The 27,096-nt window shown below is 41.5% G+C and overlaps 1 protein-coding gene across 2 annotated transcripts in view; it reads left to right on the forward strand.

Annotated features, from left to right (window-relative positions):
• Positions 1–879: 879 nt before the first annotated feature.
• Positions 880–27,096, forward strand: part of SIM2 (SIM bHLH transcription factor 2) — a 69,127-nt gene continuing 42,910 nt past the window's right edge. For both annotated transcript variants that reach the window (XM_065423446.1, XM_065423445.1), the window contains exons 1-4: positions 880–1,054; positions 13,018–13,100; positions 17,601–17,690; positions 24,703–24,811. In XM_065423446.1, coding sequence (XP_065279518.1) covers positions 880–1,054; positions 13,018–13,100; positions 17,601–17,690; positions 24,703–24,811 — 457 coding nt within the window. The remainder of the gene's footprint in view (positions 1,055–13,017; positions 13,101–17,600; positions 17,691–24,702; positions 24,812–27,096) is intronic.

Here is a 27,096-nt window from a genome sequence, read left to right on the forward strand (position 1 = left end):
TGTTTAGGAGAACCGGATTTAGAACACGGGCTGGAGCAGCGAAATCCGCTTGGCTGCTGCAGACAGTATTCCCCGAATCTCAGATGAGAGGTGAACGGGGATTGTGCTAGGCAAAATTGCAGGCAAGTTCTGCACTTGTGGTCTAAAATACACACAGTTTGATACATACGTGTACGGTGAAAGCATATTTCTCCAGCACTGGTTGCAAGACAAGCGGTCGCTCTCCTAGATCTGATTCAGAGGGAAATGTGTGAAGGAAAAGCGAGCCTGTGGTTTTAGAGCAAGCCTACCAGCAGCTCCCTCCTCACCGGCTTTGACTTTCATTTTATGGCTGGGCTGCCTTTCCAGCTTGTCTTCTCCTCTGCACCTTGGGCTCTAGGACCAGATCCTTTGCATTAGTTCATTAGAGAACAATTACCTTTAAAAAAAAAAACATTGCAGACTGCCTAGTACAATGATTTTCTACTGAGCAGTTGCTTGAAGGCTTTGTTTTTCTGAGGGGGGAGAATTGCATAGAGCAGGAAATCATTCGCTAAACAAAGAAAAAAAGGGGGGGATATGCTCCCTGTGAACGAGAAGATCCATTTCCAGCTACAGCCACGGTCCTGGTTCATGTAGATCTTTCAGTCTCTGCTTTCCAAGTGCAAGATATTTGCATTGCAGAGTCAGCCCAGAACTGCATTCTCCTGACCTGCTGCGGCTTGTGGCACAGAGGTGGTTTCCCACTCTCGTCTCGCCCTTCTTATGTGTTGATTTTTGTTCTGTTTTTACGAAGAAAATAATATTAACGATAAAGTCAAAGTCCATGCTCGCAGCAATCCGGAAGGATCGGGTCTAATATGCCAGTGCCATCCTCCTCATTGCCGTGCAATAGCCGCCATGAAGGAAAAGTCCAAGAATGCTGCGAAGACTAGAAGGGAAAAAGAAAATGGAGAATTCTACGAACTGGCCAAGTTGCTGCCTCTGCCTTCAGCTATCACCTCCCAGCTGGACAAGGCCTCCATCATCCGCCTCACCACCAGCTACCTGAAAATGCGAGCTGTCTTCCCAGAAGGTAAATCCCTCGGCTGCTTCCGGGGCACCTGCTGCTTCTCATAAGGCAGGAGTCTAAGGCAGGGGCGGCGGTGGGGGGACATCACATATTGGGTGCAGTTTCTTAGCAGTTACAAACATCTGCGTTTCGAGGGTGCAAGGGGGTCTGAAGCCGTGACAGTAATTGAAATAGTTGCTGTCTGTCCTTGAAGACAGTGACTGTTTATAAATAGCCACCCCTCCCCACGCACACCCCAGGCCGTCTCTGTGAATTGTATTTCCAATTGTAGCCTGTGCCCAAGGTGCTAAGCAGGCAGGGGGCCAGTCGCCATGAGTTTAGTCGTATTCATCAGGCTTATTTTAAAGCTCAAATAATAACCCCGAGTTTGGAACGGGAATATTTGTAGGTCGTGTTGCGGTGCGCTGAGTCCGACAGAACGGGGAGGAGGAAAGAAGCAGAGTTCTCTAACCCAGGGCAATGAGGCTGCTTAGATCTTGGGGAAATGGGGCCAGGCAGCTGACTAAACACCAAGCAAGATCTGTGCGTGGTACATTCTGTGATTTTGTTTTCTTTCTTTCCCTGTGTGTGGGGGCGGTTAGAGCTGCTTAAAATTATTTCCCTAATTTAGGACGCGATAATACAAAGTGTAGAGACCAGACCTAGAGCAGAATGGGGGGAGGGGATCCAGCCTACAACCAGCAGGTCAGGCACGTCGTTGACGAGGCCTAGAACCAAGAATACCTTTGGATAACACTAGGGACAAGTTGGTGTTTTGTCTTCACTCTCTCCCATTGGAGCGAGAAAGCCTGAAGATTTGGGGGATGGGTCATGTGGAAAATAGGAGAGCACAAATTCACATGCAACTCACTTGCAAGAGGTAGAGACAGAAAACTTCGTGAGAGTGGCACAGATTTCTGAGAATAACTCTAATAAAACGGACACCACAAGAAAGGAACCCCTATTTAAAATACGTGTGAATAATATAAATATAATATAATTAATATCAATGAACTTGCAGGTGTGATTTAAAAAAAAAAAACCATAATCTCCAACCGGCCCAGAGTGTATAAAAATTGGTACCAAAAGAACTAGACATAACACTGAACACATAGGGCATTACTTGGGCTTAGTTTCCGCTCTGCCACACACATTGTCTGCTCACTTGCAGCGCGGCTATACTTGTAGCGCGCACGCATTGTGCTAACAGTTTTAAAGCGTCGTCCCCTCTCTGAGATTATTTTGATTTTGCTTCTCGCTCTGTCCCTCAACTTACTGGTCATGCAGCAGCCGGGGCTCCGCTCTCAACCCCAAACAAACAAACAGCAGCGAAATGTCAGCGCGTCCCGAACTGATAAATAGAACGGGTTGCGTTAGGTGGGCCGGCGTGGCATGGTGCATCAGTCTGGAGTCCATTTGTCAGCAGGAGGATATCATTAGTTACATAGCGCTGCGGACATCTGCTAGAAGCCTCCCCCCTGCCCCCGCCCGTTACTAATTGCATGGGAAATTGTTTTCATTCTCCTGGGGGGCGGGGGTGTCCCCGGCGGGTGTTTGTTTCTGAAAACGCAGCATTTACCGAGCTGTATGGTCTTTAAACGCTGCCCAGTCCACCTGCCTGCAGGGATCCAACGCACAGAGCTCAGCATTTCTAGCCTCGCCCGCGTCGTTTGCACCCACGCCAAACCCTTTAAACATTGGAATGAATCGGCGCACAGAACGGGGCTGGCTGCGAAATTAGCTGTAAAAAAAGTGTCATAAAATTCGCATCCGTAAGTAGACTAATAAACCCTCTTTTGTAAACGAGCTACAGGTTCAAGATTTCATCTTTGGTTGTTAATGATCATGCCCCGCTTCTGCAAGCGCCGGGGAGGACCTTAACTCGGACCAAATCCCCAGTAGGACTTTTTTTTTTTTTGCAAAGGGAGGCTTTGCTTGAGCCGGGACTGTAGGACGCGGCCTTTTTCAATGCAATTGAAAATCTGCTGCGAAATGAGAGATCTGGGCAAAGATCGGAGTGCGAGGCAGTATTGTCCCCTACTCCCACTGAGCAGCGCCTTCCTCCATAGCGAGCGCCATTGGCTTCAATGGGATATGCAGGCCTATTCAACTTGGATAAAGGGATCCGAATCTGACCCTTTGGCTCTCGCGTGTGTGCAGACCCCAGTCTGCTTGACTGAGCCTTAAAGACCCTGTCTTTTAAAGGGAGAGCGAGCAATGCACATAAAACTTGAGATTTTCCCCTCGGACTTTTTTAAACCAAACACTGAATCCAAAAAATACCAACCCCTTCCCAATCCCATACACACAAACCCCTTCCCCCCAAACAAGTACACACTTCAGATGTTTCTTTCACTAAGCGGAAGTGGCCAACTGACATACATTGTGTGGGGCCGTTTGTAATATGTCATGTTGTGTGATCACTAAACTGGATGAGAGAAATGAAATTAAATGCTGGTTAATATTCTCTAGATGGTTAAATAAAACCAAATCTCTTCCTTTGTGATTTGTTTGGCCTGTCTGGACAGATGATGGGGGAGGGGAGGAACAATTAGCATTCCAGAATGAAAAGTTTGTTATTCATCTTAGTTTCTAAGGAGCTTATGAAAGGGTTACAAATTAAAAACGAGAAAATCTTTACCAGCTACGTCAATAATTATGAGCAATGATTACTTAGTATTACATAAAATCAACAATTCTGTTTAACCGAAAGAGTTCTATAAAACATATAAAATAAAGAAATTTACAGTTATAATAGTAATAAAACATCCCAGTGCTTTGGTATATTCTAATGACTTTCGAAAATTTAAGTCATTATAAAAGTTCCGATTAAGAAATATCTTATAGTAATTTCGGGAGGGGGTTCCCAATTTTTGATCGCAAGTTTTTCCTCCAAAATAAGTGAATTACATATTTAGAAATACATATGTTGAGACTTCTCTGGACAGGGTTATATTACAAGTTTCCCAGACAAAACTCTCCTATTGAACAAACTGTGTCAACGAACAATTGCAATGCTCAAAGAACACTTAAAAACCAGAGGATGAAAGCCTCGCGAGTTTATATACCCAGGATGGCAGTGTCTTATGTGTAAATTCTCTTCAGACCAAATGACTGTGTGCTTCTGCACTCCCCACATGCTTAAGAGTAATTTTTAAAATACATATGACAAACGTATTCTTTTGCCATAAATACTGCGTAAATATATTGAAAAACCAGAACACTGAGAACAGTATATGAAAGACGAAGTAAATAATTTACTCCTGTGTTTCTGAATATATTTTTTAAACTCATACGGGGAGAGTTGTTGGAAAGTGATAACTACATTATTTCAGCCATGCCCATTAATAAATTGGTTCAGCTTTGGAAAGTTTCAAGCTGGGAGCTACTCTCTGCCAGACAATTTGTGGGGAAGTGGTTGGGTCATAATTCCTTTCACTATCAATAACTCCCTTCATAGTTGGGTATCTTTCCTCAGGAAAGAGCTGATGTTTCTGAATTTGGTTTTTATAGGAAATTATAATGAACGTCTCCCTCTCGCCCTGATATTTTCCCAAATGGCATTATTTAGTGGCCTTAGTCAGCAGAATAGAAATAACAACTTTTTAGATTTAGCGTTACAGACAAGTGCAGTCTGGGATCAGTGCCCCAAAGTGAAACAGAGCCTGGAGAGCTATCATTTTTTGATCTCCGAAAGAGCCATCGTGCATATTTTCTGCTATACAATATTTTGCTGAGATCTTGGTTTTTTGAGAGAAATAGATGATGTGTCTGCAGTCAGTATTTTAAACTCTCTTGTAACAGAAAATTACTTCAAGGTTTTGCAGATGTCTAGTGACTCAATGTGCCCATCAGCGATCATGTGTCTCCAAGACATAAATATAAGGCACATGGCTGCAAACTGTACTTGATGTGATTTTTTTAATCCGCGCATGACAGACAACCAAGACACCTTTAGGGCCAAATCCGCCTCTCATCGAAGTCCATGGGAATTTGCTATTCACATCAATGGGAGCAGAATTTGGCCCAGAGGAATATGTCCTGGCTAGAAACCAGCTTCCTTTTATTGTGCCAAAATTTCTAAAAGGTGAATCAAATCTAGAATAACCTATGTTGAGATATATAATTACATTGTAAATACAAGAGGAAAAGTGCACTACCACCACTCTCCAATGTGTGTAAACATTCACTTTTACGACTGAATTATCTTCGTGATAACACTGAGCCAGTTTTGTTTCTTTAAGCTGGGGTAGGCTGGGGGGAGGGAGGGGGGCTGAGGGGAAGAGACGTCCGAAGTCGCAACCTAGGTGCTAAACCATCGAATTTCTACTACATTTGATCCGAATTATTGTCCCGCTATGAAACTTGCTTCCAGCCCTGAATAGGCCAGGAAAAAGGGTGGGGTTTTAAAAGCCTTGGTAGTTAACGGTTTAAAAACGCACTGGCACGTAGTGTAGACAACTTTTCATACATTTTAAAAGGTGTCCGCGGCTGTGGGCATCCCTATGCTCCCCTAGACTTCGGGACTTGAGGCAATCAGATTTCCCATCCAACCAGTTACTGTATGTTTAGAAGATGCACAGTTTAATCTGGGCCCACAGAACTCCTTGCGGGAGGATCCGGAACAGGCCCACCGAAGTGAAAGGAGAGTTACATTAAACCTCTTTTGTTCTCCCAAAGTGCTAGCCTTGTGGGGTATAATTTCGTGCTTCGGTATAGTATTTTTTTTCCGTGTGGATTTGCTCTGACCTTCACATTCTGATTTAAAATCCAGGCGACAAAAACATAGCGTATATCCCTACACTCAAACTCTGTAGCGTCATCCTCTGTAGCGTTTTGATATTTTGCCAAGCCATTTATTGCTGCAGAACAAAAAAATACTATGAGATATTTTTGGTGCTTGGCTGTCAATATGTTTTTCCACAAATGAACAAATAGAAGGGGAGGGAGGCGAGTGGGGGTGGGGTGGGGGGGTGAGGACTATTGTTGAGTTGAAAAGATCCCATCCACCAGGTTATGGCGCTGAGGTTAAATTGTGACTCCACGCATTTTCTAGAACTAGCTTTAACACTGCGCATTTATTAATGATTAAACCAAAAGGAATGAGCTGCTTAATAAGTGACTCAAAAATGTAGCGTATACTAGTCCCACCACTACCTAAAAACAAAACAAAAGCCTGGGAGATATTGTGAATTTTTCTTTTATTTCTGTGCTTGGCATCATGTCTTAATAGTACAATCTGGGATCTATTCCTTACTCCTATGAATAGACGTTTTAATAATTCTTTAAAGGGCATATAAATATTTTCTTGTCCTCCGTATTTAAAATAGAGCCGGGAATATAACACAGGTTGAATTACAACAGTTTCAGCTCAGTCTTTTTCTGTACATCTGCGAGGTTTAACATTCGCTTTAAAGGCTACAAACAATGCTGAGAGTGAGCCATTCATAAAGCCGTGTGTGCCTATTTTAATAACAGCTAATCGTAGTTGATGGTATTAAAGGGTTTATTAAAATAAAAGACGGCATTAGGGCTTCCTTTGAGGCTTGCTCTAAATGTAAATCGGTGGCATTTAGAGATCACCGGAATGTTGGAGGCATACATAACTAGCAATCAGTCACAGGTATATGGGCTGCTTGCAAGAAAGATTTGGGAATCGGGAGCAGATTAGAATAAAACAGGGATTTTAATAATCTCCTCCATCATTTCTTAGCAGCTGGACTTTTCACATCAGCGGCAAGACGCATTTCAGTTTCCTCCTAGAATAAATCTGGATGGCACGATCATCCGCAAATGATAATTATAAACTGTGATTTGTCTATTTGTCCCTTGTTGTGAGTGAGACTTTCAAATATCTCGCCACACTAAATGCGTCTAAATACTGTCATTACAGGAGGGTTTTTCTCTCGCTCTTGTTTGTGATTTGGCGTGGGTTTGAGTCTGTGATCTAATTTTGTTGGCTCCAATAGAACAGTCGGTTTGGGCTGGGTTTTTAAACATTTTTTTCTCGAGAAATCTTAACCCCGACCGCACTAATATTTCCAATACGCGACTTAAAAAATACAAATAGAAAACAAGTGGATCTCTTAATACATCTTTAATAGATCTAAAATAATTAGTTATATATACGTAGAGTTCCGATCCACAACCTGAACAGGAGTCTGCTGGTCCTAGACAAAGATCTGTCCTTTCCTCTTAATCGGCCAAGTTCTAGCCACCTCCAAAACACAACAAATTTAAGACAGCTATTGAAGGACGCTGTCGATCTAATTTTGTCTAGTGCTGTGATAATTTATGTGCCAGAAAGTCAAGATAGTTTCCCCCTACCCCATTAGTGTAACCTCCCAGTAGAGTTAAGGTGAGTGTGCAGACAGTATTTCAACAGGAGGCGACACAATTGCTGAAATTTCAGAGCCCCACGAGTTGCGGTGACTAGCAGCGCTAGTTTTCAGAGGTGAGAAATACGTCTCCAAAGCCGTGTGTACCGATCTACACCCCGATTTGATCAGGGCACCTGCAGCTATCTCACGTGTTCCAGAGTGAGAATAGTGTCGGTGTGGGACTAGGCCCGATCTTGCCCACCAAAGAAATCAAAGGGATTTATCATTGACTTCAGGGATGGGTCCCAAGTGCCACAATAGCTTCAGTGAGAAATTTTCCCTTGAGAACTGCGGGATCGGGTTAGGTCTCTGTTGGAGTATATGTATGTGTGTGTCTGTGTTGTGACTATAAGAAACCTCACTGCTGAATTATTAGGGTCACCATCAGCGTCTCCAATACAGGGGGAAAGGAACCCGGGGGGGCACCTCCTTTTTTGTTTCTTGCAGACGGGTGGTGTTGCCTGGTTTGCCGCTCTCCTGCCTTTTGTATAATTGCAACGTGCCTCTCTTCTTCATAAGCTGTTTGCAAGGCCAGGGGAGGATGCCCCACAGCCGGTTAAATTCCCCCCGGAGAGGGAGCAATGAAATCCCAATGTTTGTAGTTGACCCAGGTTCCTTTGAATTATGGCTATTGAATAACGCGCAGGATCGTGCACTAAAGGGGAGTGGGAGCACAATAGGGTAGAGACACAAAGGAAATACTCCAAATTACAGGGCAATCTGATACTTACATACTACTTTACTGATAAGTAATTCTTTTAGCAGATTTCCAAACAGAAAAGGCACTGGTTTTTGTTTTTTTTTACCTTTTATTTACCTAAAATGCTTCCAGATTTTGTTACAATTTAACCCATTTTTTCCTCTGAAGACTGAGAAATGCCACGAGGTGAATATTAAGATGTCTTGACAAAGTTTGAGATGTCAGATTAAGGGAGAGAATCGTGTCCATATTTAGTAATAAGAGGGAGGGAGCATTTTAACATGAGAATCAGACGCCGTGGAGTTTCTCCACTTTCAAATGCCCTGCCATATAATTTTTTGCCTCTCCGTCGAAAACAGTCACCGTAGAACTGACAGTTGTCTAGACGCCCCGGCTAAAGAAAATCTTCAATGCGTGGGAGAGAAATAGAACCACGAGTTGTTACTTATATTTGTCTTGGGGTAGTAGCGCAAAGGCCCAATCAAAACTGAAGCTCCAATGTGCTAGGTACTGGAGGGACACTCAATCGCACTGCATTCCCAGCACACCTCGATTAAAATGAGAAAAGAATGCAGGAGAACCACGATTAAGATCACGAGAAAGTGAAGAGAGCCCTTTAGTTAACATTTATAAAGAGATGATGCCACTTGTCCCCAACATGGCTGTGTGGCTGTATAAAGGAACTTTGGAGAAGCAAGTCAGAACTCAAACCTCCAGAACAAGGGCAACACAGCGTAGTTTTCAAAAAAAGCTAGATATTTTCTCTATGACAGTCTGCTTCACCATTTGCTTCCCCTACTGGATAATAGACTACTTTCGGGTTCAGTTTGTGGCACAGGAATGTCCGACTCTGGAATTCAGTCTGGATTGGAATTTCTTGGTTTTGTGAACCTGTCTCGCTCTAGATAAATGTCTGACCTTAATTGATAGAGGTAATCCCATACATTTAAAATTGAATGGGGAACAATTTGGCACCCCTTGATTGTTGTTCAAATGTTAAATATTTGCCAGAAAAAAAATCCTTCAGCTGCTCAGTTTTCTCACAGGTAAATATACAATATACATCTTAAACGCTTCCTTCAAAATGACTCATTTGAAACCATTCTAGTCCATCCGGCTCTTTAAAACCAGTCTACAAGCTAGTGATTTGGAACCATTCGGGTCTATTAAGTAATCACACATTGCATTTCAGCCATTTACAGAATGCTTACTTTGTCCCAGCAGCTTCCTTGGGTAGGTCCAGCCTACTGAGTGAAGTGTACAGTGTTTACTGGTTAGTCAGGAATAGCTCCTTTGAGTTTATTGCATCCATGTGCACCACTCACCTACAAACTCAGCTGCATGTCTCTAGGAAGAGCCGTTAATGTGCAGCGGTCCCACTTTATTCCCACTGTATTCGCTTTATTCCCACCTTTGAAAATAATATTCTGAGAAAATATTTTATCGACTGATGAAATGACTTTAAAACAAGGGAAAATATCAAGGAATCCACTAAATGTATTCAAATTTGATATAATTTTGAAATGGCTAAACCGATTTTAAATTTCGAAAAGAAAAAATCCTGCTGGAGAGAGATTTTATGTTAATAGCGAGTCTGCGCTAGAAGGCTCCGAAAAAAATAGTGGAAATACTGACATGATATTGCTAAAACTGTAACTGTAATACCAAATGATACAATCAAATATACCGCTAGGCATTGGTATATTGGAATGACAGTTGTTTATATACCATTATTGAAAATCCTCTGTATGACTGGCTTAAAGAACAAACCTGCTTTGTACTTCAGCTAGTCAGGAGACTGCTTAGTCATAAGAGTAGTTTAAAAAAAATGTATCTGTAACGTTATGAGTGAGTTCGTTTGATTGGCTCAAGGTGACTTTATCATTTGCACTATTAAAAAGGGCAGTAGCAACAAGATAACTACTAACGCTTTAATTTAGCATCATTTTGCCAAGGAAAATTCACCTTTCTGTGCTCCTTTATACAGCAGACACTTTCCACGCAAGAGAAGGCTGCATTTCAGCAGACAAAGATGGGAATAGTTTATGTAGCAGTGGAATTTGTAAACGTCTGTAAAGTGCCTGAGAGAAATAGAGGATAGCAGTAGATAAATGGAAGCTCTATTTATTAAAAAATACAATTTCACAATATAGGCAAACATCAAAATATAGACAGATACCCCAAAGCAAAAACAAATTGCCTGTAGAAGTAAAATTCTTCTGCCATTCAGTTTACTGAAGCATACACTCAGGCAACTCTGATGGCTAATGTGGATGTTCAAAGAAGACATACCTTTGGGACTGACTCCGGATACACTGAATTATTGATATGGCTCCTTAGCACCCGAGTAGCAGAAGAAGGTCAGTGGTAGTGGTGGAAGTGGAATAAGCACAGTCATGCCTTGAACCATTGTTTATTAATACTGGTATTAACTTGTATTAGTAGGGTCTCTAGGAGCCCTAGTCAGGGGCCAAGACCCATTGTGCTAGGCGCTGCACAAACCCAGAATAAAAACACAATCCCTGCTTCAAAGAGCTCACAATCTAAGTATAAGGTGGATACAGACAGCTGGGGTAGCACAAGGAAACAATGAGATAATATTGGTCAGTAAGACCAGCACAACAACTGCCTAAGAACTGTTTAGATTTATCCTGACCTTCTCACCCTCTCCCTTCCCTCCATTGTCTGTCCTGAGCCTCCCCTTCACTTGGGGTTTGGACCAGGCCTTTGCCTGCTTCACCTGCAGCCAGTCAAGCAAAGCAAATGAAAACCCAGGACGTTTCATGCCCAGCCTTTAGCAATAAACAGTGACAAATAATTACCCGGAGGAGGGGAGAGGAGAGAAGAGAAGGCCGCGCTGAGAGCAGGGGCCCCAACAGCACTATCTGATTTGAGGTCTGTGTGTGTCTCCTTCAGTGTAATAGAGGTAGCCCGGCCCCAGCCCGTAGCAGTCCTGACACACGAGTGTCCCTTGCAAGTGGCTGTGTGTGGAGCGGGGCCAGCCGCTACAGAGAGGCTACGTCGTGAATTCACCTTAGCTTGTGAGAGCAGCATGGCCAGGCAAGGCCGCAGGGAGCATTGGGGCTGAGTGCAGCGTCTGCCGGGGCCATGGGGGGTCACTGGGCCGCAGGGGGTGCGTGACGCCGGACAGCCACCTCTCCAGCCCCTGCTCGGGGCGCGTTTGCAGCTGCTCTCTAGCGCCGCCAGCTGGGAGCGCTGCAGAGGGAGATAAGTGCCCAAGCTGCCATTGGCCGCCGTGCCTCGCTAGACGGCCGCGTTATTGTTCGCGCCGGGGAATAAGGTTCATGCGTCGTACTGGGTGCATCATGCAGGGTACATCATAAGTAAAATGGCCGGAGAAACACCCACAGGCGTTATTCCCATCGGTGCCAAGCGGGGCCACGCCCAGAGTGCCACAGTCCTTTTAGCCCCCCCGCCATAGCGCTAGGTCACTGAAGCGAACGTGCATTTCCCCTGACACTCCACCCCCACGCCTGGCGGGGTTTGCACAGCGGGACCCGGACCCAGGCACCCGCCCATGGCGACACCTCGCTCTGCCAGCCAGGCTGCGCCGCCGCACGGGGTCCAGCGTCCGCTCGACCCGCACCCAGCGCTGCTGGCCGGGAGGGGCAGCCCGAGGCTGCGCTCCTGCCAGTCCGCCTGGGCCAGGAGCTGGCGGGCGAAGGCGCGCAGGGCTTTGTACGCTCCGTGCTGGGCGCCAGGGCTGAGCCTCGGCTCCCGGGGACAGACCCTCGCCGGGGGGCTCTTGGCGGCCAGGCCCCTCTGGGCAGCGCAGGCTCCGCCTTCAGCCGCAACTAGGCCCTTCGCTTTGCAGAGCCGTGTGTGGCCCCGAAGCCGGGGGCTTGGCCGGGCCCCTAGGGGCAGCGAGGCCGGGCAGAGGCTGCTGCTGGCCCTGCCGCGCCGCGGGATTTCTCGGCCCGGCCCTTTGCTCAGCCTCACCAAGCCCCGTAGGTAACGGCGGGTTAAGAGGCGCTCAGCAGCTTCGGCCCCGAAGCAGCGATTTCCCACCGTCTTTAAATCCATCGCCCGCCCTGCAGCCAGCGCCTCTGGGAAAGCGACATTGGAGCTACGCGGCTCCAAGCGAAGCGCCTCAGTCACACTGACCGCCCGGGCTGCGGCCTGGGGCAGCTTCATGTGCGCCAGTGACACTCCCCTGCGGCTGCGCTCAGCCTCCTGCTCGGCTTCTCCGAGCGGCGGCGGTGGGGTCTGCCCTGAGGGGCTCCATCGGTTACAGCCCCTCTAGAGAAAGGGCGCGGATGTGGGGCTTGTGCATATAACAAGGAGCCAGGCTCTTGTCTGCCTGGGCACATTATCTATCTATCTATCATCTAAACAGTTGCATTTGCAGAGAAGAGTAACGCGGGGCTCAGTCTTGCAGCCCCTCCTCATTGCTTTTGGCTGAGCGAAGGCTGCCGGGTCGGCCCCCCAGACGCTGGGGTCCGTGTCACGGTCCAGCCCAGGCTCAGTGGGGTCGCGTGGGGAGACATGGAGGGCGCGGCAGCTCTGTGCTTTCACAGCGGTGGGACCGCAGGGACTTTCCATCACCAGACGCAGTTGGGCCCTGGCTAGGACGGGCCCGGGTCGGGTTACTTGGTGGGATTTGAACTAAAATGGCATTTGAAGGCGAAGGAACGCGTGGCCCCGCCAGGGCGCGCCCCCCGCAGGCTCCGCTCGCCCCGAGCCTAAACCCCAAGGTCATGGCGCTGATTCGCCTACCGAAAAGACCACTTACGTCCTCGCCGGGAGACGTGCGCTGGTGTTAGTGTCCCGCGGCCCGGCCAGGTCAGCCCCGCACCCTGGGCAGCCAAGGGAACCGGGGACACGCGCGGCCCCGGAGGCTCATTCCCATCCCCGAGTTTCTAACTGATTTGTCGGTTCCTTTCCAGGTTTGGGCGACGCCTGGGGCCAGCCGAGCAGAATAGGGCCCTTGGATAATGTGGCTAAAGAGCTGGGATCTCATTTGCTTCAGGTAGAAGATGCTTGATTCGATTTTTATACGCTGCATTGGGATTTTTTGTGACTCTGTGTAATCCTCCCTATTGCCCTCCCAGCCTAGTTGTTACATGAAGACTTTGCGAGGTCATTCTGTTCACACAACCTAGAGCCACGGTTTTCTTTCAGCTGTTCAGAGTGAAGCCAGTCATTTTAATTTTCGTTCTTTGATTTTAGCAGTACCAACAGCCTACATTAATAAGAACGGTTTGCCTGGTCCAACAATTACAAATAAATCTCCCCACCCCGCACACACACTAAGGGATCGCTTTTGGTACTACAAACGGCCCCTGGTGAATTGCAATGTGGATTGTATTTACTATCAACAATCCAGTCAGGGTGTTTTTGTAAATGGGAGATCATAGTTCTCCACAGATTGCTCAGAAGGGAAAACCTTTAAAAGAGCGCATGGCTCCTGCAGCAGGAGGTGAACATCTGGCTTAGATCTCCTATTTACCCTAGCACCTGAAAATACAGTTGTTCCGAATCCTGTTGATCTGCTCTGGAATTCTTCTGCTCCCCATGTAGCAGAGAATTTAGGGAGAAATAGTTGGGTGGGAGTACCCAAAGGGAGCTTTCTGTTTGTAACCTTAATGCAGCAAGGACTCTTTCTCCCCCTCCCCCCACTTTAAAGACATCATAAATTGTAATTATTTAATGGTCAGTTTTATTGAGGAAGTTTAGTATTTAGTCACATAGCTGTTTTTAAGTGTACACTGGGGTAGTGATTATATCTAAAGAGAAACTCAGCCTCTGAGCTGTGAGTATTGAAAACTCTTTCAAAACCTCATTCCTAAATGTAGTCTACTGGCATTTGTATCTGTTGAGCTGTGAGATTTTAAAGGTGCAGTCAGAGAGTTTGTCACTCTACTTTCCATGCTATTGTATTAATTCTCATTATTGTTTTTCCAGTTTGTATCAGAGTAGCCTAAGAAGTAGGCAACATTGATACAATGCATATGACTAGAGTTGAAGCTGACAACTGCTAGTGCAGTGGTTTGTATCTCACACTTGTCTTTCATTCCCACTGTTTTGAAGATAAGATACAGTGACGTGAATAATAACATAATGAAAACCTGAAGCTTTTATATTATAAACTGCAATTATAGGAACATGGACATTAATGGTAAAAGCCCCTTATTAGTTTCAAGGGGTATGGAGTCACGCCCTTGGAGCAGTTGGAATAGTTTTTAAGATTGAACCCAAAAAGCCTTGGTGCGCTAGGTAAAGCAGCTGAGGTGAATAACCAGTAATAGGAAAGGAAGAGCAAAATGCATGGATCAGTTAGAAAAGATGTAGATTCAGATAAGGATTCAGATAAGATTTGAAATGACATGGAGTGGATTTTTTTTTTCACCACACCCTTATTATTTAAAGCCAACTTAAAATTGGTGTACTCCTTTGTTTAAAAAGAGAAAACTCTCTCATGATAGGGTTTGAAACACATTATTGATTTTAATAAAATAAATATTAGGGCTGTTGATTAATCGCAGTTAACTCATGCGATTAACTCAAAACATTAATCATGATTAATCTCAGTTTTAATTGCACTGCTAAACAATAGAATACTAATTGAAATGTATTAAATATTTTTGATGTTTTTCTACATTTTCAAATATATTGATTTCAATTACAACACAGAATACAAAGTGTACAGTGCTCACTTTATATTATTATTGATTACTAATATTTGCACTGTGAAAATGATAAAAGAAATAGTATTTTTCAGTTCACCTCATACAAGTACTGTAGTGGAATCTCTTTATCGTGAAAGTACAACCTACAAATGTAGATTTTTTTTGTTATATAACTGCACTCAAAAACATAACAATGTAAAACTTCAGAGCCTACTTCTTGTTCAGCCAATTGCTAAGAGAAACAAGTGTGTTTACATTTACAGGAGATAATGCTGCCCGCTTCTTATTTACAATGCTACTGAAAGTGAGAACAGGCACTTTTGTAGCCAGCTTTGCAAGGTATTTACATACCAGATATGCTAAACATTTGTATGCCCCTTCATGCTTTGGCTGCCATTCCAGAGGACATGCTTCCATGCTGATGATACTCGTTAAAAAAATAATGTGTTAATTAAATTTGTGAATGAACTCCTTGGGGGAGAATTGTATGTTTCCTGCTCTGTTTTACCCACATTCTGCCATATGCAGAACTTGTCATCAGCATGGAAGCATGTCCTCTGGAATGGTGGCCAAAGCATGAAGGGGCATATGAATGTTTAGCATATCTGGTACGTAAATACCTTGCAACGCCGGCTACAACATTGCCACACGCACGATCACCTGTTCTCACTTGCAGGTGACATTGTAAACAAGAAGCGGGCAGCATTATCTCCTGCAAATGTAAACAAACTTGTTTGTCTGAGCGATTGGCTGAACAAGAAGTAGGACTGAGTGGACTTGTAGGCTCTAAAGTTTTACATTGTTTTATCTTTGAATGCAGTTATTTTTGGTACATAATTCTACATTTGTAAGTTCAACTTTCACGATAAAGAGATTGCACTACAGTACTTGTATTAGGTGAATTGAAAAATATGATTTCTTTTGTTTTACAGTGCAAATATTTGTAATAAAAATAAATATAAAGTGAGCACTGTACACTTTGTATTCTGTGTTGTAGTTGAAATAGATATATTTGAAAATGTAATAAATGCCCAAAAATATTTAAATAAATGGTTTTCTATTATTAACAGCATGATTAATCGTGATTAATATTTTTAATAACTTGACAGCCCTAATAAATATATTTAGGCAAGATTTGGTGATTGCTCTCCTGGAGATGTTATCATCTAGCTCATTAAATATGCACTTTGAATTTTATTTCAAATAAATTTAGTTGAGATGTTGGTTTGGAGCCATTGGTCTATCTTGAAAATTTGTATGTAGGTACATAATAAAAATCTTTATGAAAGCCTTTGCTTGTACAGTAGCTACTTAATCTCTTAGTTATTTTACATTTTGTTTAGTGTCAAAAGCAGTTAGGTAATATTATGTGCTAATTACCTGTAAATGATGCATAAAATGGATTTTACTTCTAAATTATAAATGCTCAAAAATTGTATTAAATCAGCACAGTTACTGTCAACTCTTTTTTAAAAATAGCACCTGGGCTGAAATTTTGTATGCCAAATTTCAACTCTAAGCAACAATTTTTCTAGCTGAGTTGGAAACCCCTAACAATAATTCTAATGGAAGAATGGACACAACTTTAACTATAAGATTGGGAACAGCAATTGAAAGTTGACAATAATGTTTAAAGTAAAATTTTTATTTAAGGATGCAATGATTTCTTTCCCATTTTAATACATCTACAAAGTTTTGTTTATGTTGGAGGGGGATAAAAAAGAGTAAAGCTAAAAAGTAATCCGGTTTCAATTACATGCTGTAAAAATAGTTAGTAGGCCAGAGAATAATTTGGAATATTTTTTATTAGGGCCACATTGTGTGCACTACTTTTACAGGATTTTATTGCATTCCTCCTAGTTCAGTATCCTAAAATATGAATTAGTAATTAGACAAGGCAGTTGTTTTATCTCTGTACTTTAGAGTTAGTTTCCCCCTCCCAAAAATGCATGTTTATTTTTCAGTGATCTACATGTGTACAGGTATTTGGCCAGGAAGTTCAAAAATGATTAGTGATTTTAGATATCTCCTGATTTTCCTAAGCACTGGCCTTCTGAAAAATCAAGCCCTTATTAAAATACAATATAAAGCACCTCAAAATTGAGGCAACCAAAATCATTAGTTACTTTTGAAAATCCTGGCCATCTTTGTACAGTTTTAATTTCTATCCTGTCAATCTTTTCTTTGTGGGATAATTAAATCTTTCAAACCTTTACTCACATGAGTAATCATTACTTTCAAGTTAGACCTCATTTGAGTAAGGATTATCAGGATCAGGCCCCAAGTTTGCATTAAATGTTACCATTAGTTAAGATTGTCAGGTTGCAATGTTAGTGATGAATGTCTACAATGTTTCACTTTCAGTCTGATGAAGTTTCCTTTATGGATTGTTTCTTTCTGAAGCTGTCATGGGCTTTTTCATCCCTGGCAAGTTCCAAATAGCTATGAAAAAGACAATTCTCTGTCCACAAAAGCATAAATAAAAATATAGTAGAAGGAATTTAAAACATTGCTCAATTCTGCCATTACATCGTAAAAATGGCCTGTATAGCATTGGATACCTTAAGTACCACATAATTCAGGATTTGTGCTAAATACTAAAGTAACCCAAGTTAATAGGAGAATGTTAACTTAAAGTGCAGCATAACTTCTGTAAGGGGATAATGAAGTAGATTTCACAAATTTGTGTTTGAGTAATATTCTTCACAGGGACAGTATGGGTTAAATATTTCTTTTTAATAATATATTTTCTGCGTGGGAGGGGAAACACTTTAAAAATCTTTATTCTAAATTATCAATTAAACTGTGAGATTTTTATCCAAAATATTTCTTTATTGCAGACATTGGATGGATTTGTTTTTGTGGTAGCATCTGATGGCAAAATAATGTATATCTCTGAAACTGCATCTGTTCATCTCGGTTTATCCCAGGTAGGAGTAACTTTCTGCCCATCTGTTAAATACTGATGTAATATGGTAATATCTTGGTCAATGTATTAGGTTTAATTTTTTGCAGTGAGGTCTTAAGCTTCAATTTTGTTCTGATCTTAAGTTTTCTTTTATTTAAGTAAAGCCATTTGCTTAGAGCGGCAATGTGATTATCTTACCTTGTATCTTTTCTTGTTGATTAAATTTTACTTCCTATTACCTTTAATAAGGTTGATAAATGTTTTTGCAAACTGGAGGTAGTTTCTGAGCTTGAGCCTGGAACTCAAAGCTACTGCCTGCATGGTAATGCTGTACATCTCAGAAAAAAAAAAGTGAAGATTTCCAGTGCATACGTTTTGTATTGTATGTGACACTGAGAATTGCTAAAATATAACGGCTACTACAGGAGTGGGTGGGTGTGGCTCTGTGGCCTGCCATGAGCAGGAGGTCAAACTAGATAATCATGATGGCCCCTTCTGGCCTTATAGTCTATGAATCTATGAGAGAGGAAATCTGATGTGGAACATGTCTTACTGTAAATGTGCTTTTTGGGGGGAGAGGGGTGGGAAGGTGGGCAGAGGGCAGATTTGAGTTTTTACATGGAATTCAGGGTCATTTTTTCCTGAATTTTTAAAGCTCAATGATCTTTTCAGTAAAGTGTTTTATATACTTGTGATAGAACTTGTAAATCTCAGTTTACTACTGTTTTGCACAAGAAGTAGAAGGTTTTTGTTTGTTTGTTTTTAGGACCCTTCTAAATTTTTACCTTTTCAGAGTAAGTACAACAGCAAATAGAATTAGAAGTGTATTTATTGTAAGATGCGTGTTTCCATGAGTTTGTTTGAAAATATATCCTACAAATTTGGGGACATAATACCTGATCCAAAGCTCACTGAAGTCCATTGGAAAGGTGCTCATTGATTCATTGGGCTCTGCATTAGCCTCACAAAGAACACAACTTTTTGTAAAGTGTCTTCCATAGCAGCTGCATCCCAAATGCTTTGCAGAATTGATAAAACAGATAAATGATTAATAGCAGAGAGAGAGAGAGAAATGAAGAGATAAAGGTAAGGGAGGTATGATGTGTTTGCAAATGAGATCTGAAGAGTCAATGAGAGAAGGAGATATAGGAAAACTATTCCAAGACTGCAGGAGTTATGTGGTAGAGATTAAAATGTGCATTTTAAGTCATAATGGAGATTAATGTTGAAAGGAATTGAAGACTATTTGGGTGTATTTTTATAATTGTTTGCGCAATTAGAAAAACAACTCTAGAAAGCATGAACAAGCAAATATTGCATATCATATTCTGAAAACATTCCTGATAAACAAGAAAGAAACCTCAGACTATTTTTTTGTAATCTCTGTTAGAAAAGTAATTTTCAGATTTTGACACTACTCAGGGTTCAGTGTGGACACTTACTTTTTCTACCAACTTTTAAAATATATACAAGGAGAATTTTTAATTTAAGCCATTTGTTTATCAAGTCTGCAGTTGCATATATTTGTTGTTTCATAATTTTAAATGCATATTTAAATGTCTTTAAATATTGCCTTTTCCTGAAATACTTTCCAAATAAGAGGTTATATTTTCCACTTTGCATTTAGAGCCCTTACTCAAAGCCTCTTTATCCACCTACCTATTAAAAAGATCCATCATAACCATAGCTATTGAAATTGATCCACTTACACAGAACAATTATTCTACAGCAATGGGTGTTCCACCCACCATCGCTGAAGTGTTTCTTCATTCTCTTGTGTTTGTCAAGAGAATGAAGAAACACTTCAGCGATGGTGGGTGGAACACCCATTGCTGTAGAATAATATATATATCCCAGTGAAATCAAAAAACTACAGAATCATTCGGAGAATAAAATAAGTTGAATATGCCAGATTCAAAGAAACTGTATTGAAGTTCACCCTTGTGCAGGGGATCACCATGAGGCCTATGCGCCACTTCAGTGTCATTTAAAGCCTTTAAATTGGACATATGCTGGCCTTATGCACAGAATTTCACCCCTGTCCTTAAGTACATCTTTAGGCACTCTCACTGAAATCCATGGGAGTTTTTCCTGAGGAAGGACTGGTGCATTTGGCCCATAAAGTTTACTGAAGCAAGATTAACCAGAAAATTCTTGAATATCCTGCAGTAGTAAGAAGTGGGCTATTGCCTTGAACTCTCAGGAAAGCTGTAGAGCAAAGAGAATGTGAAGATGTGAACTTAGAGCAGGGGTTCCCAAACTTGGTTCACGGCTTGTTCACCTGAGCGTCCGCAGGTACGGCCGCTCGTAGCTCCCATTGGCCGCGGTTCACTGTTCCCGGCCAATGGGAGCTGTGGGAAGTGGTGGCCCGGCCTGCGCCGCTTACTGAAGCTCCCATTGGCCAGAAACGGCAAACCACGGCCCCTGGGAGCTGTGAGCGTCTGTACCTGCGGACGCTCAGGCAAACAAAGTGTCTTGCGGCCCGCCAGGGGCTTACCCTGAACAAGCCGCGAACCAAGTTTGGGAACCCCTGACTTAGAGGCAGTGTTTAGGGAGTAGAAAACTATGATTGCTTTAAAAAACACCACTTCAGGTTTAGTAGCCAGCCCCAACAATTTCACAGTATGCAATTCTTTCTGTCTGTCTGTCTATCGATTGCAAAATAAAGTCACTGGATTGGATACCGAATGATACATCACATTCTTTTATTCTCTTTAAAATAAAAACACAAAACCATCTTCTTGTCAGCAGTAATTTGCCGTATTGTGGAATCTCCTTCCACCATCTCCCCATTCTTGATTTTTCAAGGAACAGCTTACTTTTAAACACTGTAATCCTAGGACGCTCCTATAAGCATTTTATTTTTAAAAAATCCTTTGCTAAATGAGGTCTTGTTCCTGCTTCCCTTGAAGTCTCTGGGAGTTTTGCCATTGACATCAATAAGAGCAGAATTGGTCCATAGCAGCAAATTCTTCAAATTTCTCTCACCAAGTCATAATCCTACACTATATTTTCAACAAGAGCTCTTATATCTGAGTTTGGGCTCAGCTTGTCTTGGCTGGCGCTCCAAGTGATGATGATGATTTTAGATAATCTTTTAGAATGTTTATAAAAAGGCCTTTTTTATGAACCATTTCCACTATGAAACTAGATTACAAGTCAATTTTCAGTTAGTGCAATTTGTTGAAACAGGTAATTATGATAAATAAAAAAATACATTTAAAAAAAAACATTTACAAGATATCCTTGGAGATCTGCTGTATTAATCTGTACCTTCAATTAATCCTGATTATAGCTTCAGCAGAAAGAACAGCGAGTCACTTACACCTTCTGATTAAGCTTTTGGTAGTCAACACATTTAACTATGTTTACAAATGTATAAGCACCATTAAAGATATTTTCTTAACTTGTATTTTTCCCACTAATTCAGTGTTTTTTAGACACAATTTACACACAAGTATTGGAAGCAACAATTTTTAAAAGTCCTATCTTACTCCATGTCAGTTTTTGCAACAGCAGGAATAGTAAATACTGAGGACCAGACACTCATCTGGTTTAAATCAGCATAGCTCTATTAAAGTCAGTGGATCTATATTGATTTACGCTAGCTGAGGATCTGACCCTATGTGTCCTTACTCCGTGAATAATAAAAGGGGCAAATTCTCCAATGAGGCTTTTCTTAAAAACTGCTGGCACAATGCATCACCCATTACCATTTAAGTTCATATGATCATTTTACTTCATGATCCTTTTATTCATATGTTAACATTTTGAAGAGGAAAGTTCTATAAATACACATTGCATAGCCATGCACTTATGAGCACATCTAAGAGACAGCGCCATACTGTGCTATCAATTCTTTAGCAGAATCCCTTAGTGAATTCTGCGAGGACTTAAGCTGAAAAATTGATGGTATGTTGTGGGCTGTACAGTTTAAGTGCAACTTGTATATGTGCACATGCACACAGATATACACATTACTGCTTACGTGACTTATAGACTGCAGGGAAAACCCTTTTTAAACAGAAGCAAAGAAAATTATTGTGAAAAGTAGATTTTGCAGTTTTGAAAGTCTGGGCTGGCACTCCAACAATTTTCTGATTCCACAAGGGAGCAAAACTTATATTTAATTTTTGATAAATCTTGAAATATTTAACCAAAAACATCTGAACTTGCTAAAGTTTGTTTTACTTTCATCCAGTAAGTATACTAATGGCAAAATATATAATTATTTTCTTCCAGTATCCATTTATTTAGTCCTCTGTTTATTATGAATTATTTCTTGGCAGAAAGAAAATATACAGCTGAGTTACACATAAAAAAGCTCTTAGTAGGAAACAAATGCAACTGGTAATAAGTAGGTATTTACAAATATTGAAATGCTTCATCCAGGATCTGGTTTAATAAGCCTGATGCGTGAGACTGTAGAAGTTTTATGGATTCAACCGTATAATTTATTTTTTAAGTTGTTAGTATTTTATTGCATGTTTAAAAAGCACATATAAAATATGCATAACAGGAGACAGTTGTCAGTTCAAAAATTATGTACAAACATTTTGGTTATTTGACTATTATGTAGCCCCAGATTTTTGAAGATGGTTTTAGGTTTCTCAGATTTATTTAACAATCAACAGATCAAATTTTGCTGTCACTTAGATATGTGGCACTGCACTGATTTCATTGGGGTTGCACATGCATAACAGAATAGAATTTATCCCTATATCTATATTCAAGAAAGCGAGCTGTGTTAACTTTGAGAAATAAGCCATGTGATCTGAATCTCAGTGTAGGTAAAATTGTGACCATGGGCCCAATTCTGAGAATCCTTCTGTGACTAGTCCTTGCTTGGGTGAGTAGTCCCATTTAAGTCAACAGGATTACTTGCAAAAGCAAGGGCTACTCACGTGAATTAGGTTTTGCAGGATTGGTCCCCATGTGAGGATTATGATCAATTAAATATGCAAGTCTTTTGGATTAACCTAATTAGTGTTTGTAATTAGCTTTGCAGGGCAGGTGGAGGAAAGAATGCCTTTGTACAGGGGACGGAATAAAAGAGATCTGAGGGTATCCTTCCTATGAACATTTTTTATAACTACATTCCATTTGGTACAGTCTGATTCATTTCAAAGGCAAAAAGCCTGCTCTTCAGAAATATCCTTATGAGCTAAGGATAAAAGCTATTTTAAGAGGGGATGGTTCCAGACAGAGGGTTAAACTCAGATGGACAGGAAAGTCCATAGACCCCCACCTCCCCACATTTCGGTTTGAACATTCATCCAAACTCAGTCTTTCTCCAATAAGATTTTTTGCTTGTTCTGTTTTCTTGAGAGCTTAGAGCAATGCAAATCACAGTGCTCTAAAAACGTTGTATTAGAGCTTTTGTGAAAATCATAGTCCTGTCTATAATCATAGACATACTATGGATCAATCTGCTACTTTTGCCTGTTTTATTTATTTTACAAAGAGTGGGGGAAAAAAATCACAAGTTGCAAAAAGATTCATTCTTGTGTACTTCCAATCCTTCACCAGCTACTAAAGCCAAAATATACTGAGCTGGTGTTGATGTTCCCACCTGTTGTAATCCTGAAAAGGAATGATCCCAAATATTTTCTCATAGGGACAATGATTTATGTGAACTAACATTGTTAATTTGGTATCTCTTGTTTTCCTTCTGCAACTGAAAACTGTCTGTTTAAAGAAATGTGCTAATATCTGGTTGGAATATTGAATGTGTACCAGGGGTTTTGTTTTTTGGGAAGTGGGGGTGGGTAGGGGAGGGAGAGATGGAAGGGAACAGTGGGGAATAGATGGCTAGAAAGAATTAGTTTGTATAGTGCTGGGAAGAGACATTCCATGAATAATGCAGAAAACGGAACTATGAGAGACATTTTCGGGAAAAGATTGCTTTGTGGGCTAGACAACTTCATTTATTCTAAAGAAAAGGCAACTCACACATCTTAGCAAATCAGTAGGATTGGCCCAGAAGAATAGGTTAAATTACTTCACCTCTCAGCTGTCTCTGATCTTTGGGGCCCAATGCACATCAGGCCACAATGAACAATTGGGTAGCCTGACACTAATTTAAAACACAAGCTCAAAGTATTGGTTCTCTACTTAAATCCATTACTGCATCTATCTGGAGACTTTTTGCTGATGCGTTTTTACATGTGCCAAATAAAGTTAACAAAAAGGACATACAGCACATGCCAGCTGTAATGGTGCTCCCAGCCTCTATACTATATTTATTATGTGCATCATATATAGAAAGGGATAAATACTATGACAGAAACACATCCATGTGTGAACAGAGGTTCAGAGCAAGTGAGAAATAGGAATATGCTCTATTGAGGAAATTAAGGACAAATAAAACTCTTGCTGAGCTGGTCTTTTTTTTTTTTTTTTTTTTTTATTCTGCACATTTATTTGAAGCAGGAGATGCTGGATCCAATGTTCATTGATATAAGTGGGAATAGCTCCACTGAATTAAATGGGCACTAGACTTGGTCCTGATAAGAGTTTGGATTGTATTTTTGGAGGGCATTTACAGAAAAAAAAGTAACAGGAAATGTATCAATTTGCTGGCTTGGCTGTTAAATTTCAAATACAGACAGAACCTAAATGATGGTTTCTGGGAACATGTAAAACTTTTAGTGTATGTTTGTCTGTGAGAAAAGTTTATGCAGCTTGTGGAGATTTTTTCCCCCCCTCTTTGTGGGAAGCTAACATTTCTGTAGCTCCTCTATCATCTCTTCACTTGCCAGCTTTCTCCACTAGCAACTCCCCTGTGTGCAGAATAGCACCAGAAATTCCCACAAAAGCTTCCAAAGTGTTAGTTACCACTGAAAAAGGAATGATTCAGTTTAATAGGTATAATTTGGTACATGGTTTTGGTCCAGTAAAAACCACACGTTGTAAGGGTAATGGACTGTATGCACAGTATACAGATGTAGTATATGTAGGTCACTGAAGAATGCTTTATATTATTAAAAGAAAGGCCGTTTGTACTGCCTAATGTTTTATATGTCTCTTGACAGGTGGAGCTTACTGGCAATAGCATTTATGAGTATATACATCCTTCTGACCATGATGAGATGACAGCAGTGCTTACAGCACACCAGCCTCTTCATCCTCACCTCTTACAAGGTACTTCCAGGAGATGTGATTAAATTTCAGCTGAAAAGCTAAATAAGAAAGCTGCATTCAACACGGCAAGCTTATACATTATCCGGTAAAGCTTCGTGTACACAAATGCAGAATGGGTACCAAATTGATACTGCAGCTCAGCATTTTGGCTTGTAGCAGCATAGGTAATAAGCAGCACTCCTAGATTTATTAGTACCATTCATCCCAGAGGATCTTGGAGCATTTGCAGTTTTAAATTGCAATTCAAACTTTACACAAGGATCATTTCATCCACCTCTGTTACGTAGCCACCTCTGAGGTAGAACATTGCAGCTGCATTATACAGTATTTTAGGAGAGGAAGTGAAGAAGAATACGTTAGCCAGTAGAAAATATGAGGACATATCTTAATGCAATTTGTTAAATTTGGAATTTGGCTATGACACCAGAGGGAATACCCTTTCCTTTATGAAGAATGCAATGGGTTCTTTAATAACTGCAAGCGGTCATGACTTAGGTTTGGTGTCTTACTGAAAAGATAGCGTCTCCAGGAGCAGATTTTTCCCCTAACATCATACTGGGGCGTTGATTCATTACCAACTCAGAAGGAAAGTGTCACCTACTGAATCACCAGAGCTACTTCTTGAAGCATGCGGCGGTATAGCGGGGTACTGTGTACTGACCTAGCACAGTACTGCTTAGGGTAAAGTTTAGTAAGCAATCAGGTGTTTCAGAGGAGAAGGCAAAGCACTGTATTGAAATACACAGCTCAGACCGGAAACATCTAGTCCACAGTGGGCATGTTCACAGAATTAAGACAACTATTAGCATCGTTCTGCACTTATTAATATTACATCATCTCATTAGCATAACTACTGCCATACTAATAATGTGATACCTATGTTTACCCTATCCCTTTTAGCTAATTTACTTCCCCATGACAATACTTTGAACTTTAAAATAACAGAACCATTTCAGATTCATCATGTTTAATACATTTTGACATATTTTTCAAAATTGCTTAATCATTCAGTTATAGCTTGTTTCCGTCCTGTCAGTATTGGATTGGTTTTCTCAGGACATGGCTACTAATAACATGGCACACTCCAGGCTACTTATGTTGCAGTTCTACTTAGAACTTTATTGTTTTGCTTATATGCATATCTGTGAAATCTCTGCACCTGGGGATCTTGACAGTGACTCTGTCTGTAGTGACTCCACCAGAATGAACAGAGGTCCTTGTGTACACTCATCTGTTCCTTAAGGAATCAAGCTCTCACTATTTCCCCCCCCCCATGTGTTGACGAGTAGCTGGGCTGTCTCAGGTATTTCAAGTAAATCTCAAGTATCTCTGGCTGTCCATTTTCTCAATATCTGTGTGGATGTAACAACACTAGCTGACTTCCAGCTGTAACTGTCCATTCTCAAATGGACTAGCTGCCCAGCTATCAGGCTGGACAGTGGTGTTGTATTTATGTCAAAGTACAGTTTGTTTAATTCTCTTTCCTCCAGTTGTAGTTGTACATCTTCTACTTGCTCAGGGCTTGAGTAACTGAACTTCTGTCAGAAGTGAGGTTGTTGTGTGTCTGACCATTTGCATAGGTTCTGGGGGAAATAATCCTCTTGGTGGACTTTCAGGGACCGATGTGTATCCGTCATGTTTAGATTTCATTAAGAGATTTTTCTCTCTCTGAATAGCTTGTAGGCAATGTGTTGTTCTGTGGCTATTTTGGCAAGGAGCTTGTGAGTTCAGATGAGGAGGCCTTCACAAATTCTTGAAAACCAGCATCCATGGTCATGTATTCCATGCCTGGCTGTGATATTTTGGGGAATCTGCTTGTACAACTTATGAATTCTGATTTGATGGTGTGAAGCTCATATTATGAAAATTATTAAAATTGTATCATCTGTGTGGATGTTGAATCCCCCATTTGCTGACAGAGCCATAGAATGTCTATCCCAAACCAGGTCCAATGGAGAGTTATTAACTTTAATGACTGTGCTCTGGACTGAACAATGGGTATATGAAGGAGGCTGAGTGAAGCCTGTCTGGAGGGAGGGGTAAGTGGAGAGAGTGGAAAATTCCCAACAGGAAAAAGGTGATAAAACAGGGAGTTAAAAAGGACTCAGTGAAGGAATTTTGGAAGGCTTTGGAGGAAGTTTGAGGCCAGCGAGAAGAAGAGACAGTGGGGGTCATGGATAGAGAAAGCTAGCTGGGGTAGAGAAGGCTCCGTGTTCCTGAAGAGAAGTCATGAGCTTCAAGGGAAGGATTCTGGACACCCCAGAGGGGTACTCTGCCCAAGCCAA

Source organism: Emys orbicularis, chromosome 1 (assembly GCF_028017835.1).
Source record: "Emys orbicularis isolate rEmyOrb1 chromosome 1, rEmyOrb1.hap1, whole genome shotgun sequence".
Lineage (NCBI taxonomy): Eukaryota > Metazoa > Chordata > Testudines > Emydidae > Emys > Emys orbicularis.